This window comes from Elephas maximus, chromosome Y, assembly GCF_024166365.1.
Source record: "Elephas maximus indicus isolate mEleMax1 chromosome Y, mEleMax1 primary haplotype, whole genome shotgun sequence".
Lineage (NCBI taxonomy): Eukaryota > Metazoa > Chordata > Mammalia > Proboscidea > Elephantidae > Elephas > Elephas maximus.
Genome location: NC_064847.1, coordinates 10999494 through 11018261, shown reverse-complemented (window position 1 = coordinate 11018261; position 18768 = coordinate 10999494). Strand labels below are relative to the sequence as shown.

Genomic DNA, 18768 nt, shown 5'->3' with positions numbered 1-18768 from the left:
GCATCAGGCCCTGGAGAAAGACATCATGCTTGGCAGAGTACAGGGTCAGCGGAAAAGAGGAAGACCCTCAATGAGGTGGATTGACACAGTGGCTGCAACAGTGAGCTCCAGTGTGACAACGATTGTAAGGGTGGCTCAGGACCAGGCAGCATTGCGTTCCGTTGTTCAGAGCGTCGCCATGAGTCGGAACCAACTCAACGGCACCTAACAACAAGAACAAAATGCATGTACTTGGAGATACATCTTTTCTGCAAGTTTAGAATTCGTACCATAACTTTCTACCTAGCCTTTATAATTAAAATTGCTGTAAGTTTTTCTTAAATAATTTGTAGAATTGGGGGTAAGGATTATAATCAAAAAGATCCCCTTTACAGAAGAACATTTACAGGGAAAAACAGATTGCTTTAACTGTTCAAGTAAGGTATTTGGTATTATTTTTCAAAGGGTATTCTTTTATATAATTTTATATTTTTTCATAACCTAGTCTTTTATTTTTCAGTTCTCCCTCAAATTACCTTGAGATCATTTTTAAATTAAATCCGTATTTACATGAAATTTAGAATGGGTATACATTTTTCTTAAAAATTACCGTAATTCCTGATTACTATTAATTTTGTGGCTAATGGAGAATGCAGAATAATATGTTATTGAACTTTGTCTTTCTTGGGGCCTTATGTGGAGCTCTGGTGGCACAGTGGTTATTTGATACAGGTGCTATCCTAAAAGTTGGCAGCTCTAGTCCTTGGAAACCCTATGAGGCAGTTCTATTCTGTTCTGTAGGGACACAATGAGTCGGAATTGACTTGACGGCAGTGGGTTTGGGTTTGGTTTTTTATTTAATGTGGTTTTGAAGATATTTGCTTATGAAATATGCCCAGAGAAACTTAGTTTCAAAACATATTAAGTAGCACTCAGGTGTAAACCAAAACAAACCTGTTGCTCTTGACCTGATTCTGACCCGTATCAACCCTACAGGACAGAGTAGAACTGCTCAATAGGGTTTCCAAGGAACAGCTGGTAGATTTGAAATGCCAGCCTTTTGGTTAGCAGCCATATCACTTAACCACTGTGCCACTAGAGCTCTGCCACTAAGGTATATGTGAGCATTTTATTCAGATGTATTATGGGGAGATAGTCTGTTACAGAAATCTAAACAGGAGTGTTTTTTGTTTAATCTGTAGGAAGAAAATGAGAAAAAGACTCACCATAAAGACTATTCAGATAATGAATCCACATCTTCAGATAGGTAAGTAACTTTTCATGTCTACTCAGTATTTCGTTTAAAAGACATGTATTTAATTTTCACTTCTTTTAAGTTCTAGAAGAAAGTGGAAAGTACCTTTTAAAACCATAAAGTTTGGAACCAACATTGACCTCTCAGATGACAAAAAGTAAGTATGCCAATACTGTTTTCATGAACTGAAAAGAACATTGCTGAATTGGTAATTGTTGATTTTCCTGTTATTTATCACCATCATTTATTATTTTTTCATTTTATATAGACATACAAGTTTTAGCTCAAAATCATAGCAGTCCTAAATTATTTTAACTGGGTTTTATAATTAGATTTTTTTTCTTCTTACCAAAAACAAAAACCAATAGCCATTGAGTTAATTTCAACTCCTGGCGACCCCTGATGATTAAGAGTACCAAAATCCTACTGCATGCTAATCTAAAAAATTTAAATACAGAGGATAAATTCTTTTATTTATTAGATTATTAATTTTTATGATTTTTTTAGTTACCATTACTTGTTAGAAAATTTTCTTTGGAAAAAATGTCTGGTCATTGCAAAGGTAAAATGTTTATAAAATTGTTTTTGAGGAAGTGTTTCCCAGCCCCCGCTGCAAATATTTGCAACAAGATTTCAGTCTCATTCTGCTATTTGATTGCAGGTGGAAATTGCAGCTTCACGAGCTCACTAAACTTCCTGCTTTTGTACGTGTGGTATCAGCAGGAAATCTTCTAAGTCATGTTGGTCATACCATAGTGGGCATGAATTCGGTTCAACTGTACATGAAAGTTCCAGGGAGCAGAACACCAGGTGATTTTCATGTTCAGTTTGTTCAACTGAAATAATAGAATTTATTAAATGTGAAACATGCATGGAGAATCAGATTCTCCCCATTTATAATGAATAAAGCCAAAAAGGTTGTTCCTACCATACCATTAGATTCATTATTTTATATGCAAATGTCTGAAGTGAAAGTTTAAGAGTATTCATTTGTTTTCCAATGTGTTTTTTATTTATTTTTATATGGAAAGCTCAAGACAGTCGGAAAAATTAAAGGGGATATTAGGGTACCCAGTGAATGAAGAGAAACTTAGTTCAGTTTAAAATCTTTGTTCTTTATTCCATTGACTGCAAAGTGACAGTAAATTTCAAAAATTTTAAACCACAATTACAGTAAGAAGTATGTCATGAGCTGCAGTTCTTACTGTATATAACAAAAATGTGGGCTATACTTACAATATATGACACACTGGTGTTTTCCAACTTACTCCTTTTGGTTTCATTTTTAAAAAACATAATTCACAACTCCATAATGAGGAGATTGTGGCAAGCTTTTTCTGCAGAGGGTGAAATGATAAAGTAAGCTTTATGTTCAAATTGAGGATATTATGTAGGTACTTATATAACAAAAGAAAAATAATTCTCATGAAATTCTATTGATGAAACTAAAAATAAATAATAACTAACTACATTTGTGTAACACAGGTCTGGTATTCAGAAAATTTATATTTATTTTGGAGGAAGGGCATTTTACATAATTGTCATTGAAAGTTTGTTTTCCGTATCAAAATCAACTATAAACGTACATCTCTTAAGACTGTTCTATAATGAGAGTTTTATGTATTTTGTCCTTGAAAATGTCTTTTCACACAGACACACAGACACACACAGACACACACACAAAAACCGGGTGCTGTCGAATAGATTCTGACTCAGAGGGAACCTGTGAGACAGTGGCATTGTCCCACAGCGCTTCCAAGAAGTGGACTCACACTGCTGACCTTTTGATTATCAGCTGAGCTCTTAACCACTATGCCACCAGGTTCTCCTTTCACACAGATAACTACTGACAATTACTGATAACAATCTATCAGCATATTCTAATTCAGCATATTAATTACTTGTTTATAGTTTATAGAGAAGGCATATGTAGAGTCCTGTTCTATTCTTTACTTGAAACTTGCTTTTCTAGTGTCGTTACATTGCAGATTAATCATTTTTACTGGTACCATCAAATGACTTTTGAAAGGCAGAAATTTTTTCCACACTTGCATTGAATTTTGGGAAAATATGATGGAATTGTAGATTGAGGAAATAAAATGTGATTCACATGTTTGTGGAAAAGAAGATGTACTTTCTTTAACTTTTGACAACATGGGAAGTGTATAAAGTAGCTTGATATTAAGATTCAAAAAATAATACTTATCAAAATAACTGTAATATAAGTTTCTCATATAAGTCCTGGGTTTTGGATTTTTGTTTGTTTTTTAATAATTTTTGTGCTTTAAGTGAAAGTTTACATATTTTGTTTTTTAAGTTTAGGTTCAATTCATTAAGACACATTAAGCTTGGAGCAAAATTTCCAAGGTCAGTCAGTGTTCAGTTAACAGTGGTTGATGGTGGTTCTTCTCATTCAGAAAAATTTCAGTTTCAGCCCTTAGCTCAAAAAATGACAAAATTTCACCATTGATCTGCTGTGTAGTAAGGCAGACCAGTATATTCAGCTTCCGTTTCTAAAAAAAATTAATGGGACTGATGTTCCTTAACTCCATGAGTGACACACAATAGATTACATGTTTCCTATAAAGAATTAGCTGATGAATAATACAGTCAGTAACCATGGGCTTTATTCATTTTTATTAATATATTTTGAAATTATGTAATAGTTTGCAAGCCCACATCTAAGATACAACTACTAGTGTTCACATGTCTACAGCAAAAGAAAAAAAAAACTCAAAGAAGAAACTAGTTTGTAGGACTAATAGTCTGCACAAACCATGTTTTCTTCTAAGATAAGATCAGTGGAACTTATATGGTACCTGGCTACCAGTACTGACCATTCAGATCAGGGTCACAAAGGACAGATCCTGATAGAATGAGAGAATATGGTATAATACGTCAAATTCCTAAGACAAAACAAAAACTAGACTTTCTGAACCAGTTGAGGTTGGAGGATTCCCTGACTGCACTGAGAAACTGTCCCTAGGTGACAGTAACAGGGTATGGCTCACAAAGAGTATCATCTGTGAGTTCCCAATTCCATTAAAAAAATCACCCATGCCAATCCAAATGTTAAACAAGTATTTTAAAATAAAGATAAACGTGTCAGGTGGCAGCAAAACTAGACTAATCGAAAAGGAACAACAGCAATGGAAATATTGAGCATGTTCATAAATAGTGAAGAACGCAATCAGTGTCACTGAATAGTCTGTCCAGAATTTGAATGAGAAACCTAAACTGCTCTCTAAACCTTCTCCAAAAACAGCATAAAATATTATTTGAAAAGGAAAAAGAAATTGAAAAACACTAATTAAATACTACCTTAATTGTTATTTGGAACCCTGGTGGTATAGTTGTTAAGCGTTGAGCAGTTAACCAAAGTTTGAATATATATGAAAGAGATCCATAGGTATGCTTATTCCCAAGAAAGGTGATCCATCCAAATGCAGAAATTCTTGAACACTATCGTTAATATAAGACACAAGTAAAATATGGCTGAAGATCATTCAAAAGCAGCTGCAGTACTATATCAACAGAGAACTACCAGCAGTTCAGACTGGGTTCAGAAGGGGGTGTGGAACCAGGGATATCATTGCTGATGTCAGATGGATCCTGGCTGAAAGCAGAGAATACCAGAAGGATGTTTACCTGTGTTTTATTGACTATGCAAAGGTATTCAACTGTGTGGATCATAACAAACTATGGATAACACTGCGAGAATGGGAATTCCAGAACACTTTAATTGTGCTCATGAGGAACGTTTACATAGATAAAGAGGCAGTTGTTCGGACAGAAGAAGGGGATACTGATTGTTTTAAAGTCAGGAAAGGTGTGCGTCAGGATTGTATTCTTTCACCATACCTATTCAATCTGTATGCTGAGCAAATGATCCAAGGAGCTGGACTATACGAAGACTCATTAACAACCTGCATTATGCAGATGATGCAACCTTGCTTGCTGGAAGTGAACAGGACTTGCAGCACTTACTTAAGAAATTCAAAGAGCACAGCCTTCAGTATGGATTGCACTTCAACGTAGAGTAAACAAAAATCCTCAAAACTGGACCAATGAGCAACATCGTGATAAACGGAGAAAAGATCGAAGTTGTCAAGGATTTCATTTTACTCAGATACACAATCCACAGCCTGGAAGCAGCAGTCAGGAAATCCAAAGACACACTGCATTGGGCAAATCTGCTGCAAAGGACCTCTTCAAAGTGTTGAAGAGCGAAGACGTCACCCTGAAGACGAAGGTGCGCCTGACCCAATCCATGGTATTTTCAGTCACGTCACATGTATGTGAAAGCTGGACAATGAATAAGGAAGACTGAAGAAGAGTTGACGCCTTTGAATTGTGGTGTTGGTGAAGAATATTGAATATACCATGGATGCTAAAAAGAATGAACAAATCTGACTTAGAAGAAGTACAACCAGAATGCTCCTTAGAAGCAAGGATGGCGAGACTGCATCTTACATAATTTGGACATGGTGTCAGGAGGTATCAGTCCCAGGAGAAGGACATCATGCTTGGTAAAGTAGAGGGTCAGTGGAAAAAGAGGAAGACTGTCAACAAGATGGATTCACATAGTGGGTACAACAGTGGGCTGAAGTATAACAAAGATTGTGAAATGACGCAGGACTGGCCAGTGTTTCATTCTGTTGTACATAGACTCGCTATGACTTGAAACCAAGTGGACAGCACCTAACAGCAACAACATATATGTATACAGTCACATAAATGCATACACATACATATGCATATGTATACATACGTATACCTATGTACACATTTATGCCTATACATGTATTTTTTATTTTTTGTGGCAGGTGTTGCGGAACTACATATGCCACAGCAATTACCAGAAGGTCCTTCTTGCGTGCCATTTGATGATGTTTGTCTTCATCAATCTGTGCACATGCTACTCTTAATACCTTTCCTGTCACAAAGAATAGCAAATTTTTATTATATAGAAAGCAAATCCTCTCCTCTTCAGCCCTGATGACCACTAATAAATGTTTGGTTGTTTCTGTTTTTGTGCATTTCGTCTCATCAGAGTGAGAACATGTGGTATTTAAATTTTTGTGATTGACATAATTTGCTCAGTATAATGTCCTTCAGGTTCATCCATGCCCCAAGATGTTTTGGGAACTCATTCTTCAGTCACTTTACATTTGGCATTGATGCTTCAAACAAAACAATTGATCAGGGTTAGTAATTAATATCTGTTGACTAATCAAGAGCCAAATAAAGCCAACCAAAATTATTTGCCCAACTTTTCATATTGCTCCCAGTTCCTTCATCAAGCTGCTTTTCTTGCCAAAAGACTAAATAATCTTAAATCACTTTATTTCGTTAGAAATGTCTTAACTCACTACCACCAAACAAACATAATTAACTCACCTCAGTAAATAGTTTTTTTTTTGCCTAGCCAGCTTACTTTGGCTGCAGCCTTATTTTTTGTTTTTATTTTTGTGAAGAAACATTGCCATTATGAAATACCGTTTTAATTTTTCTTATTTTACTGTTCATTGTTTTCTTACAAGTTGGAAATATTGTGATGAATGCTTAGTGTGGTAATGTCAGCAGCTGAAAGGTTGGCAGGTTGAACCCACTATCCAGTCCTTGGGAGAAAGATGTGGCAACCTCCTCCTGTAGAGATTACAGCCTAGGAAATCCTATGGAGTAGCTCTACTCTTTCACATGGGGTCCCTGAGAATTAGAATCAGCTCGATAGCAACAGGCTTGTTGTTGTTTGTGACAGCAGTACTGGCATTGTATAAAAACCACAATGCTGTGTAGTCATTTCAAGAAAATAATTCACTTCCCACTGAACCTTCAAAGTACTATATTTGAAGGCTACTTTTCTTGTTATGATGTAATGAATATGCTCTGGTAATTAAGAAAAAATTTTTTTTCTTTAATGTTACAGTGTAATAATACATGTGGCAGTATTAATTGCCTAATACACAGTAATAAAGGAGTGAAGAAGTGTTAAGCATTTTGGTTTGAAAACCACAGCTGCTTAAGAACAAACAGAGAAAAAAAAGTCTGATATAAACCCACAAATTATGATCAGCTGATTTTTGGCAATGGTGTTAAGTCCATTAGTAAGAAGAGTCTCTTCGATAAATGGTTTTAGGAGAATTGGATTTCCACATACATAAAAATGAAACTGGATTTATGTCTCACAACACACAAACAAATTAAAAATGAATTAAAGACGTAACTAAGCAAACTAAAACCATAAAATTTTTAGAAGAAAATGCAGGTGCAACATTGTTCGGCCTATTTTTAAGAGTGGATCATTCTCAAACATTAAGTGGGAGGTTATAGATTTGTCTTCAGTCTTACTATGTCTTCTGTTTCAGATTTGATTGTAAAGCCTTCTCATGAGTTGTCCATTTTGAGATTTTGTTTATCTTTTAGATTTCTACTTACTGTCTTTATATGATCTGTAATTATTTTTTTGTTCTGTTCTTGTATTATTCTGAATTATTGTATTGCTTTGTCTGTTTTCCTTGATTTTGCCAATTTTTTTCCCTTGTTTTCGTGTTTTCTATAATCTCTTTCCTAATCTCTTGGAAAGCCCTAGGTATTAATCTTTTGAATTCTACATCAGGTAAATCCACTACTGCCTTTTCTTTTTCTAGAATATTATCTGTTTCCTTTTGTTTTTGCTTTTGTTTTTTTTGGTCCCTTGCGGGAGCATGTCCTGCTTTTTTATGTTTTGATATTGTCTTTGTCTCTGACACATTAAGATATTACTTTCCTTATTCATCGATTGTACATTTGTTTACATTGCTTTTTTGTTTTGATACATCAGGGCGGGTGGGCCAGGTGTGCTTTGCTGCTTGCTTGTGTGTGGGCATGATACCTCTTAGTACTTTTCCTGGGTGGGCAGGGCAGCTGTAGGTACATGACACTGCTTCACTGTATGCCATTTGGTGAACTGGCTGAGGGTGGACAGAGCAGACGCTGACTGCGTCCTGATGTTAGTCCAGCATGTGGGAGCATTTTTAGCCCCTCACCACATTGGCAAGGGTGTTGGACAGGGAATGGTATGAGCTCACTTCCCTTCATTCAGCAGCCAGTCTTGTGGTGGGAGGGAAGGTATGGTGAAGTCCTGGTTTCATTGTGGCCCTGAGCGCCAGGGACACTTGAGCTGCAGCAGTGCAGCAGGGGTTAGCAGGAAAGGTGGTATATGGGGATAGGGTGTGAGGGGCGGAAGAGAAAAATAAAAGCAAGAGAAGGGGGTTAAAAGGGCAGCTGATGAGTGGGTGTGGGCAACCTAGGGGTTGGCTGGAAGGGGGCAGGTAGTGGAGTATGGGGCTAGGTTGAGGTAGAAAAGAAAGATCTAAAAAAAAAAATGACAGTGCAGTGGAGAAGTAGCAGGTGAGGGCGGGGCCAACCCAGGGCAGTAGTGGGCCGGTAGCACTTTATCCACAGCAGCGCAGCAGAGGCTACTGACTTACAGGGGGAGATGACTTACAGGGATAGGAGAGAAGAACAAAGAAGATAAAAAGGTGGGAAGTGGCATGGCAAGAGCTGGCAAGAGGGGACAGGGTAGACCTGGAGACCAGTGGGAAGGGAAGGGAATCTGCTTACAGGGCTAGGTGTAGAGGTGGGGAGAACAGAAAGAAAAAAATGGAACCGGCAGGTAGGGGCAGGGGAGCAGCAGGCCAGAAGGTCTGTAGCCATGGCAGCATGGTGGGGACCAGTAAGAAGTGGGTGGATGTGATGTACTCGGCTAGGTGAAAGGGAGTCTAGGGTAGATAGCATACGAGGTTAAATAGAGGGGAAAAAAGGCATGACTGCTGGGGCCTGGGCAGATGGAGGGCCAGTGGGTGTCTAGTGGTGGCGTCCTGCAGAAATGAGGGAGAGGTGGTATACTGGGATAGGTGAGAGGGAGAAAAAAAGAAGCAAAAGATAAATGATGATGTGGTGGGAGTTGACAGTTAGGGGTGGAGGTGGTGTATATGGCTAAGTGAGAGGGAGAAAAAAAAAGGAAGAAAAATGGCACAGTGAAGTGGACCCAAGGCAGCAGCAGGTTGGTGGCTCTCTAGCTGTGATGGGAGCTCATGGGAATGGGATTGGTAACAGACAAGCTAGGTGGGGGTGGGGAGAGAAAGAGAAATAAAAAGCTGTGTGGTGGGAAGCAGTGATAAGTGTCAAGGGGAGGCGGTTGTGATATGGACCCTGGTGGTGGGATGGGAGAGTTCTTGCTTCTGCTCACAAGAAGGGGGCAGGGTGGAAAAGTGTGTTTCTGTTTCTACCAGGTAGGAGCCCACTGGAGTTGCCTTCTCGTACTCCCTGTGTGGGGTTGTTGCTGGTTGTGCTCCAAGATGACAGTGCTGTGCTGTGTTAATTGGAAAAGGACCTCCATTTTATATCTCGCCTCCTCTGTTTTCCATTGCTTTCTTCTCCCATTTGGTGTTAGATCTAGTCGTTTCTCCCTTCATTTGATGCATAGGGTTCCAGGATTCATGTTCATATCTGTTTTATTTAGTGTGTCAGATCTTTGTTTCAGGGTGATGGCATGGTGTGTCTGCCTAGGGTGCCATGTTGGCTCTCCTTCCTACATATCTAATATAATAAGAAAAACACAAATAGCAGAAGACAAAATAGATAAATGACACCTCATAAAAACTAAAAGCCTTTGTTCATCAAGAGAATACCAAAAAGATGAAAAGAGAAGCTACCCATCTCCATCCTTTCCCTTCCTGCTGGACCTACTCTGCTGCACCATAGCTGAGATGCCCGCCCTGTACACCAGGACAAGGTGGTGAGAACTGTCATGCCCACAGATGAACAAGCAGTGAAGCATGCCTGGCCCAACTGTCCAGACATAACAGCAAAAAAACAGGATGAAACAAATCTATGATCAGTAAATAAAATACCTGAATCCCTTGGAAACAGCAGGACAAGATGGCTCTAGGGAGTAGCTACAATAAAGCACCAGTTGATCTTCCAGTAGAAGAAGAGGCACTGGAACTATCTGTGAGGGAATTCAGAAGTCTCCAGGCCTCTCCAGGAGATAGGAAAGAGATCAAGGAAAACACAGACAAAAGTATGGAAAGTACAGACAAAACCAAACATAGCCAAAGTCAAAGAAAACACAGATAAAGCATCAAAATAGACTATTGTTGTTGTTAGGTGCTGTCAAGTCAGTCCCGACGCATAGCTACTAGGTGCACAACAGAACAAAACACTGCCCGGTCCTGCGCCATCCTTAAAATCAGTGTTATGCTGGAGCTCATTGTTGCCGCCACTGTGTCAGTCCACCTTGTTGACAGTCTTCCTCTTTTCCACTCACCCTGTACTCTGCCAAGCATGATGTACTTCTCTAGGGACTGATCCCTCCTGACAACATGTCCAAAGTATGTAAGACGCAGTCTTGCCATCCTTCTAAGGAGCATTCTGGTTGTACTTCTTCTAAGACAGATTTGTTCATTCTTTTGGCAGTCCGTGGTATACTCAATATTCTTCGCCAACACCACAATTCAGAGGTGTCCATTTTTCTTTGGTCTTCCTTATTCATAGTCCAGCTTTCACATGCATAAGATGTGATTGAAAATACCATGGCTTGGATCAGGCACACCTTAGTCTTCAGGGTGACGTCTTTGCTCTTCAACACTTTGAAGAGGTCCTTTGCAGCAGATTTACCCAATGCAATGCGTCTTTTGATTTCTTGACTGCTGCTTCCATGGCTCTGAATTGTGGATCCGAGTAAAATGAAATCCTTGACAACTTCAATCTTTTCTTACCATGATGTTGCTCATTGGTCCAGTTATGAGGATTTCTGTTTTCTCTATGTTGAGGTGCAGTCCACACTGAAGGTTGTGGTCTTTGATCCTCATTAGTAAGTGCTTCAAGTCCTCTTCACTTTCAGCAAACAAGGTTGTGTCATCTGTATAATGCAGATTGTTAATGAGTCTTCCTCCAATCCTGATGCCTCGTCCTTCTTCATATAGTCCAGCTTCTCAGATTGTTTGTTCAGCATACAGATTGAATAGGTATGGTGAAAGAATACAACCCTGACACACACCTTTCGTGACTTCAAACCAATCAGGATCCCCTTCTTCTGTCCGAACAACTGTCTCTTGATCTATTTACAGTTTCCTCATGAGCACAATTAAGTGTTCTGGAATTCCCATTCTTCACAGTGTTATCCATAATTTGTCATGATCCGCACAGTCGAATGCCTTGGCATTGTCAATAAAACACAGGTAAACATCCTTCTGGTATTCTCTGCTTTCAGCCAGGATCCATCTGACATCAGCAATGATGTCCCTGGTTCCACGTCCTCTTCTGAAACTGGCCTGAATTTCTGGCAGTTCCCTCTCAATGTACTGCTGCAGCCGTTTTTGAATGATCTCCAGCAAAACTCTGCTTGCGTGTGGTATTAATGATATTGTTCTATAATTTCCACAGTCGGTTGGATCACCTTTCTTGGGAATAGGCATAAATATGGATCTCTTCCAGTCAGTTGGCTAGGAAGCTGTCTTCCATATTTCTTGGAGTAGACAAGTGAGCACCTCCAGCGTTGCATCTGTTTGTTGAAACATTTCAATTGATATTCCATCAATTTCTGGAACCTTGTTTTTTGCCAGTGCCTTCAGAGCAGCTTGGACTTCTTCCTTCAGTACCATCGGTTCCTGATCATATGCCGCCTCTTCAAATGGTTGAACATTGACTAATTCTTTTTGGTATAATAATTCTGTGTATTCCCTCCATATTCTTTTGATGCTTCCTGCATCGTTTAATATATTCCCCATGGAATTATTCACTGTTGCAACTCGAGGCTTGAATTTTTCCTTCAGTTCTTTCAGCTTGAGAAATGCCGAGCGTATTCTACCCTTTTGGCTTTCCATCTCTAGCTCTTTGCACACGTCATTATAATACTTTGTCTTTGAAATCTTCTGTTCAGTCCTTTTGCTTCATCAGTTCTTTATTTTGCTTTGGCTGATCGACGTTTGAGAGCAATCTTCAGAGTATCCCAATACCCATCTTGGTCTTTTCTTTCTTTCCTGTCTTTTCAGTGACCTCTTTCTTCATGTGTGATCCCCTTGATGTCATTCCACAGCTCATCTGGTCTTCAGTCAGTAGTGTTCAATGCATCAAATCTGTCCTTCAGATGGTCTCTGAATTCAGGTGGGATATACTCAAGGTCTTATTTTGGCTCTCGTGGACTTGCTCTGATTTTCTTCAGCTGCAGCTTGAACTTGCATATGAGCAACTGATAGTCTGTTCCACAGTTGGCCCTTGGCCTCGTTCTGACTGATGATATTGAGCTTTTCCATGATCTCTCTTCACAGAGGTAGTCAGTTTGATTTCTGTGTGTTCCATCTGGCGAGGTCCATAGGTATAGTCACCATTTATGTTGGTGAAAGAAGGTATTTGCAGTGAAGAAGTCGTTGGTCTTGGAAAATTCTATCATTTGATCTCTGGCATTGTTTCCATCAGCAAGGCCATGTTTTCCAATGACTGATCCTTCTTCTTTGTTTCCAACTTTTGCATGCCAATCGCCAGTAATTTTCAATGCATCTTGATTGCATATTCTATCAATGTCAGACTGCAGCAGTTGATAAAAATATTCTCTTTCTTCATCTTTCACTCTATCGTTTGGTGCGTAAATTTGAAGAACAGTCTATTAACTGGTCTTTCCTGTAGGTGTATGGGTTTTTATCCTATTACTGACAGCATTGTACCTCAGGATGGATTTTGAAATGTTCTTTTTGACAATGAATGCAACACCATTCCTCTTCAAGTTGTCGTTCCCAGCGTAGGAGACTATATGATTGTCCAATTCATAAAAAACAAATTAGAAATCCAAAAGATAAACAAAATCTAAAAAATGGACCATGTAATAGACTATTTTAGGAGAAAATTTAAAACAATCCACTACAGAATAAGTAAAATTGAAGACAAATCCATGAATGCCACTTACGAACTATATAGAACACAATCAAGAGCAAAAATGTCTACCTAACTGGAGTTCCTAAGCAGGGAGAAAATGAAAAACAGAGGGTGATTGAAAGTTTGCCGATTAAAAAATGTTTCCTTATATCATGAAGGATAGAAACTGACCATCGAAGATACTCAACAAACCGCATATGGGATAAACTCTAAAAGAATGATGCCAAGACATAATCATGCTTGCCAAAATGAAAGACTGTCCAGAAAGCTCGAGAAAAATGAAAAATGATGTGCAAATGGTGAACAATAAGAGTGAGCTCTGATTATTTTGGAGACATCTTGCAGCCAGGAAGGCAATGGGAGAATACATATAAAACCTTGAAAGAAAAATATTGCTAGCCAAGAATAACACATCCTTCAAAACTCTCAAATATGATGGGACAGTTAGGACATTTTCATATAAACAGAAAATTAAGAGAGTTTGTAAAAATCAAACCAGCCTTAGAAGAATTATTAAAGGGAGGCCTTCGGTTAGAGAATCAACAACGTCAGACAACAAGCTGAAACTAGAACACAGGTCAATATCATCCAAATAATCACTTTTAGGTAATGAACTCTCAAGGATAAAACAAAAGTAAAAGATTCAAAACACAAAACTAGAGACGTCAACCTGTAATTGACAATGGTAGAACAAAAAAAGGGGGAATACATAGTATGAATGTAGAATATTCAAATGTATGTAAAGTCAGGGCAATATCAAGTGATAAAAGTCTGGTGCAAACTTAGAAAGATGAGGATAAATTTCAAGCTAACCACAAAGACTTAAAAAACCTACACATCAGAATAAGTAAAACATGAAGTCTCAGTAAACACAAAATCTGCATAGAGAAACAAAAAGAAATTTCATGAACAGAAGGAACTCAGGAAAGGAAGAAGAACAAAGAAAATGTCATTACTACTGTAAACTCACACCCATTGATAATCACAGTAAATGTAAACTGCTTAAATGTATGTGCCCCACAGGCAGTGACAAAATGGATTAAAAAAAAAAAATGGCCCATCAATGTACTTTCTACAAGAGACACACCTCAGATACAAAGACATAAATATATTAAAAGTCAAAGGATAAAGAATATATATCATGCAGTCAGCAACCAAAAATGAGGAGGAATGGCAATATTAATCACAGAGAAATTAGAGTTTAAGGCAAAATCCACCGTAAAAGACAAAGAAGAAGGATATTATATAATGATTAAAGGGACAGTCCATCATGATGACATAACCGTAATAAATATATATGCATCCAGTGACTGGTCTCCAAAATACATAAAGCCTAACAGCACTGAAAAGAGAAATTGACAATTCTACAATAATAGTAGGAGTCTTGAACACACCACTCTTGGTAAAGAAGAGAATATGTAAAAAGAAACTGAGCAAAGATACAGAGAATCATAAGGCCACAATCAATCATCTTGACCTCACAGACATACATAAAACCTTCCATCCAACAGCAGCAAAGTACACGTTCTTTTCCAATGCACAATGAATATCTCTAGAGTAGACCACATCGTAGGCCGCAAAGCAGTCCTCAATAAAATGCAAAACACTGAGATGAAACAAAGCATGTTCTCTCATCACAATGCCATAAAAGTAGAAATTTGTAACTGGAAGATCAAGGGAAAAATTGAAATACATGGACACTGGGTAACACCTTATTTAAAAACCAATGCATATTGAAGAAATCAAAGATGGAATAAAAAAAAAAAATTGTAGAATCAAGTGAGAATGACAACACATGATACCAAAACCTTTGGAACACAGATAACACAGTGCTCCCATCATTTTATACCAGTCGGTGCATACATCAAAAAAGAAGAAAGGGACAAAATAAAAACGTTAGCTCCACAACTCCAATAGAGAACAGCAAAAGAAACCTACAGCCACTTGAAGAAAGGAAGCAATAACAATTAGAGGAGAAATAAAAAGGGTGGAAAAACAATAGAATCAACCAAACTAAAAGTTGGTTCTTCAGAAGGATCAACAAAAGCAAGAAACCTTTGGGCAAATTGACAAAAGGAATTGGGAGAGAATGCAAATAAATAAGAAATGAAACAGGGTACATTTCAACAGACCTAACCAAATTAAAAAGGATCATAACACAGTACTATGAAAAACTATACTCCAACAAATTTGAAAACCTGGAGGAAATAGACAATATCTAGAAACACACTACCTATCTATACTAACGCAAACTGAGGTAGGAAATCTGAACAGACCCATACCAAGAGAAAAGATTGAAAAAGTAATACAACTCTCAACAACAACTCTCAACAACAACAAAAAAATCCTGACCCTGATGCCATCACTGGAGAATTCTACCAAACATAAAGGTAAAAGGTTGCAGCAGTGGTACTCAGACTATTTCAGAATGGAGAAAAGGAAGGCAAACTTCTGAATTCATTCTATGAAGCCAGCATAATCCAATACCAAAACTGGCAAAGATACCAAAAAAAAAAAAAAGAAATTACCGACCAATCTCCTTCATGAATATAGATGCAAAAATTCACAACAAAATTCTAGCCAATAAAATTCAGCATCATATAAAAAAATGTTATACCTCAAACAGGTGGGATTCATAGAAGGTATGCAAGGTTGGTACATTAGAAAATTAGTGTAATTCACCACATAAGTAAATAATCTCATGATCATCTCAGTCGATGCAGGTAGATAGTCTAATGCCTATTCTTGATTAAAAATTCTCAGTAAGATAGGAATACAAGGGAAATTCTTCAACATAGTTAGGGCACCTCTACAAAACCTTCAGCCAACATCATTGTCAACAGAGAGAGGCTGAGAACATCCCCTTTGAAAACAGAAATAAGACAAGGATGCCCTTTATCACCACTTCTGTTTAACATTGTGTTGGAAGCCCTAGCTACAGCAGCACAGCAAGAAAAACTAATGGGCATTCAAAATGGTGAGGAAGAAGTAAGACTATCTTATTCGCAGATGATATTATACTGTAGGTAGAGAACCTAAAGATCCCACAAGAAAAGTACTGGAATTAATAGATTCAGCAGGGTGCCAGAGTACACGATACACATTAAAAAAAAAAAAAAAAAAAAAGTTGGACTCCTATATCCCGATAAAAAGGACTGTGAAAAGGAAATTAGTACCATTTTCAGTAGCCCTTAAAGAAGTAAAATATTCAGAAATAAATCTAACCAGGAATGTAAAAGATCCGTACAAAGAAACAAAAACACTACTACAAGAAATCAAAAGAATCCTGTGTACGTGGAAGAAGACACTATGCTCATGGATAGGTAGTCTCAGCATTGTGAAAATGTCCCTTCTCCCTGAAGCAGTCTACAAATGCAGTGCAATCCCAATCTGAATACTAACAACATTCTTTAATAAGGAAAAACTAATCATTATTTGGAAAGGAAAGAGGCCTCAGATAAGTAAAGCATTATTGAAGAAAAGGAACAAAGTAGGAGGCCTTGCATTGATCTCAGAGCCTAATATCCAGCTGCTGCTGCTGTTAAGGCCACAGTCACTGTTAGCTTGAGTGCATTGTTGCAGCCACTGTATCAATAGACCGCATTGAGGGTCTTCCTCTTTTTTGTTGACCCTGTACTTCAGCAAGCATGATGTCCTTCTCCAGGGACTGATTTTTTCTGACAAGAGTATGTAAGATACAGTCTCACTATCCTTGCTTCTGAAGAGTGTTCTGTTTTTACTTCAGACTTGTTTGTTCTCTTGGCAGTCCGTGGTATATTCAATAATCTTCACCAATACCACAATTCAAAGGCATCAGTTTTTCTGTCTTCCTTATTCACTGTACAGCTTTCACATGCAATTGAAAATACCATGGCTTGGTTCAGATGCACCTTAGTCTTCTTTACCTTTGAACACTTGGAAGAGGTCTTTTGCAGCAGATTTGTCTGATGTAGTGCATCTTTTGATTTCTTGAGTGCTGCTTCCATGGCTGTTGATTGTGGATTGAAGTGAAATGAAATCGTTGGTAAGTTAAAATCTTTTCCCCATTTATCATAATTTTGCTTATTGGTCCAGTTGTGAGGATATTTCTTTTATGTTGAGATGAAATCCATACTGAAGGCTGTGGTCCTTGATCTTCATTAGTAAGAAAGTCCTCTTCACTTTCAGCAAGCAAGGTTGTGTTTTCTGCATAATGCAGGCTGTTAATGAGTCTTCCTCCAATCCTGGTGCCCCATTCTTCTTCATATAGTCCAGCTTCTTGGATTATTTGCTCAGCATACAGAGTGAATGGGTATGGTGAAAGATGCAACTTTGACACACCTTTCCTGACCTTAAACCAATCAGTATCCCCTTGTTTCTTCGGAACAACTGCTTCTTGATCTATGTAAAGTTTCCTCATGAGCACAATTAAGTGTTCTGGAATTCCCATTCTTCACAGTGTTACCTATAATCTGTTACCATCCACACAGTTGAATGCCTTTGCATCGTCAGTAAAACACAGGTAAACATCTTTTGGTATTGTCTGGTTTCAGCCAGGATCTACCTGACATCAGCAGTGGTATCCATGGTTCCACGTCCTCTTTTGAAACCAGCCTTAGTTTCTGGCAGTTCCCTGTCGATATACTCCTGCAGCTGCTTTTGAATCATCTCCAGCAAAATTTTACTTGCATATGATATTAATGATACTGTTAAATAATTTCTGCATTCAGTTGGGTCACCTTTCTTGGGAATAGGCATAAATATGGATCACTTCTCATCGGTTGGCTAGGTAGTGGTCCTCCAAATTTCTTGGCATAGATGAGCGAGCACTTCTAGTGGTTTGTTGAAACATCTTAATTGATATTCCATCAGTTCACGGGGCCTTGTTTTTCGCCAGTGCCTTCAGAGCAGCTTGGACTTCTTCCTTCAGAACCATTGATTCCTTCTCAAATGGTACCTCCTGAAATGGTTGAACATTGACCAGTTCTTTTTGGTATAGTGACTGTGTATTCTTTCCATTTTCTTTTGATGGTTCCTGTGTTGTTTAGTAGTTTCCCTGCAGAATTCTTCAATACTGCAACTCAGGGCTTGAATTTTTCCTTCAGTTCTTTCATCTTGAGAAACAGAAAGTGTGTTCTTCCCTTTTCATTTTCCAGCTCCACGTCTTTGCATATGTCATTGTAATACCGTATTTTGTCTTCTCGAGCCACCCTTTGAAATCTTCAGCTCTTCTAGTTTGTCATTTCTTTATTTTGCCTTAGCAAGCCTCGCAGTACAACAAACTGACAGACACTTGGGGGCCTATACAGTTATGTTAGTCAAAACAGCCTGGTGCTGGTACAATGACAGACACGTGGAGCAATGGAACAAGAATTTAGAGCCTAGTTATAAATGCATCTATATGTGGTTACCCGATCTTCAACAGAGGCACAAAGTCCACTAAATGGGAGAAAGACTCTCTTTTTAACAAATAGTGCTAGCAAAACTGATGTCTGTCTGTAAAAAATGAAACAGGACCCATACCTCATACCATACACAAAAACTAACTCAAAATGGATCAAAGACTTAGGTATAAAACCAGTAACTATGAAGATCGAGGAGTTAAATAGAGAGTCAACACTAGGGACCCTAATATGTGG

At 38.2% G+C, this 18768-nt stretch overlaps 1 protein-coding gene across 12 annotated transcripts in view; it reads left to right on the top strand.

Annotated features, from left to right (window-relative positions):
* LOC126069873 (lysine-specific demethylase 6A-like) overlaps window positions 1-18768 on the top strand; it is a 214718-nt gene that overhangs the window by 165789 nt on the left and 30161 nt on the right. For all 12 annotated transcript variants that reach the window (XR_007516091.1, XM_049873512.1, XM_049873510.1 and 9 more), the window contains 3 exons: window positions 1182-1246; window positions 1317-1391; window positions 1896-2044. Coding sequence is in view for 11 of the 12 variants with exons in the window: in XM_049873512.1 (XP_049729469.1) it covers window positions 1182-1246; window positions 1317-1391; window positions 1896-2044 (289 nt within the window). In the remaining variant the exon portion in view is untranslated. The remainder of the gene's footprint in view (window positions 1-1181; window positions 1247-1316; window positions 1392-1895; window positions 2045-18768) is intronic.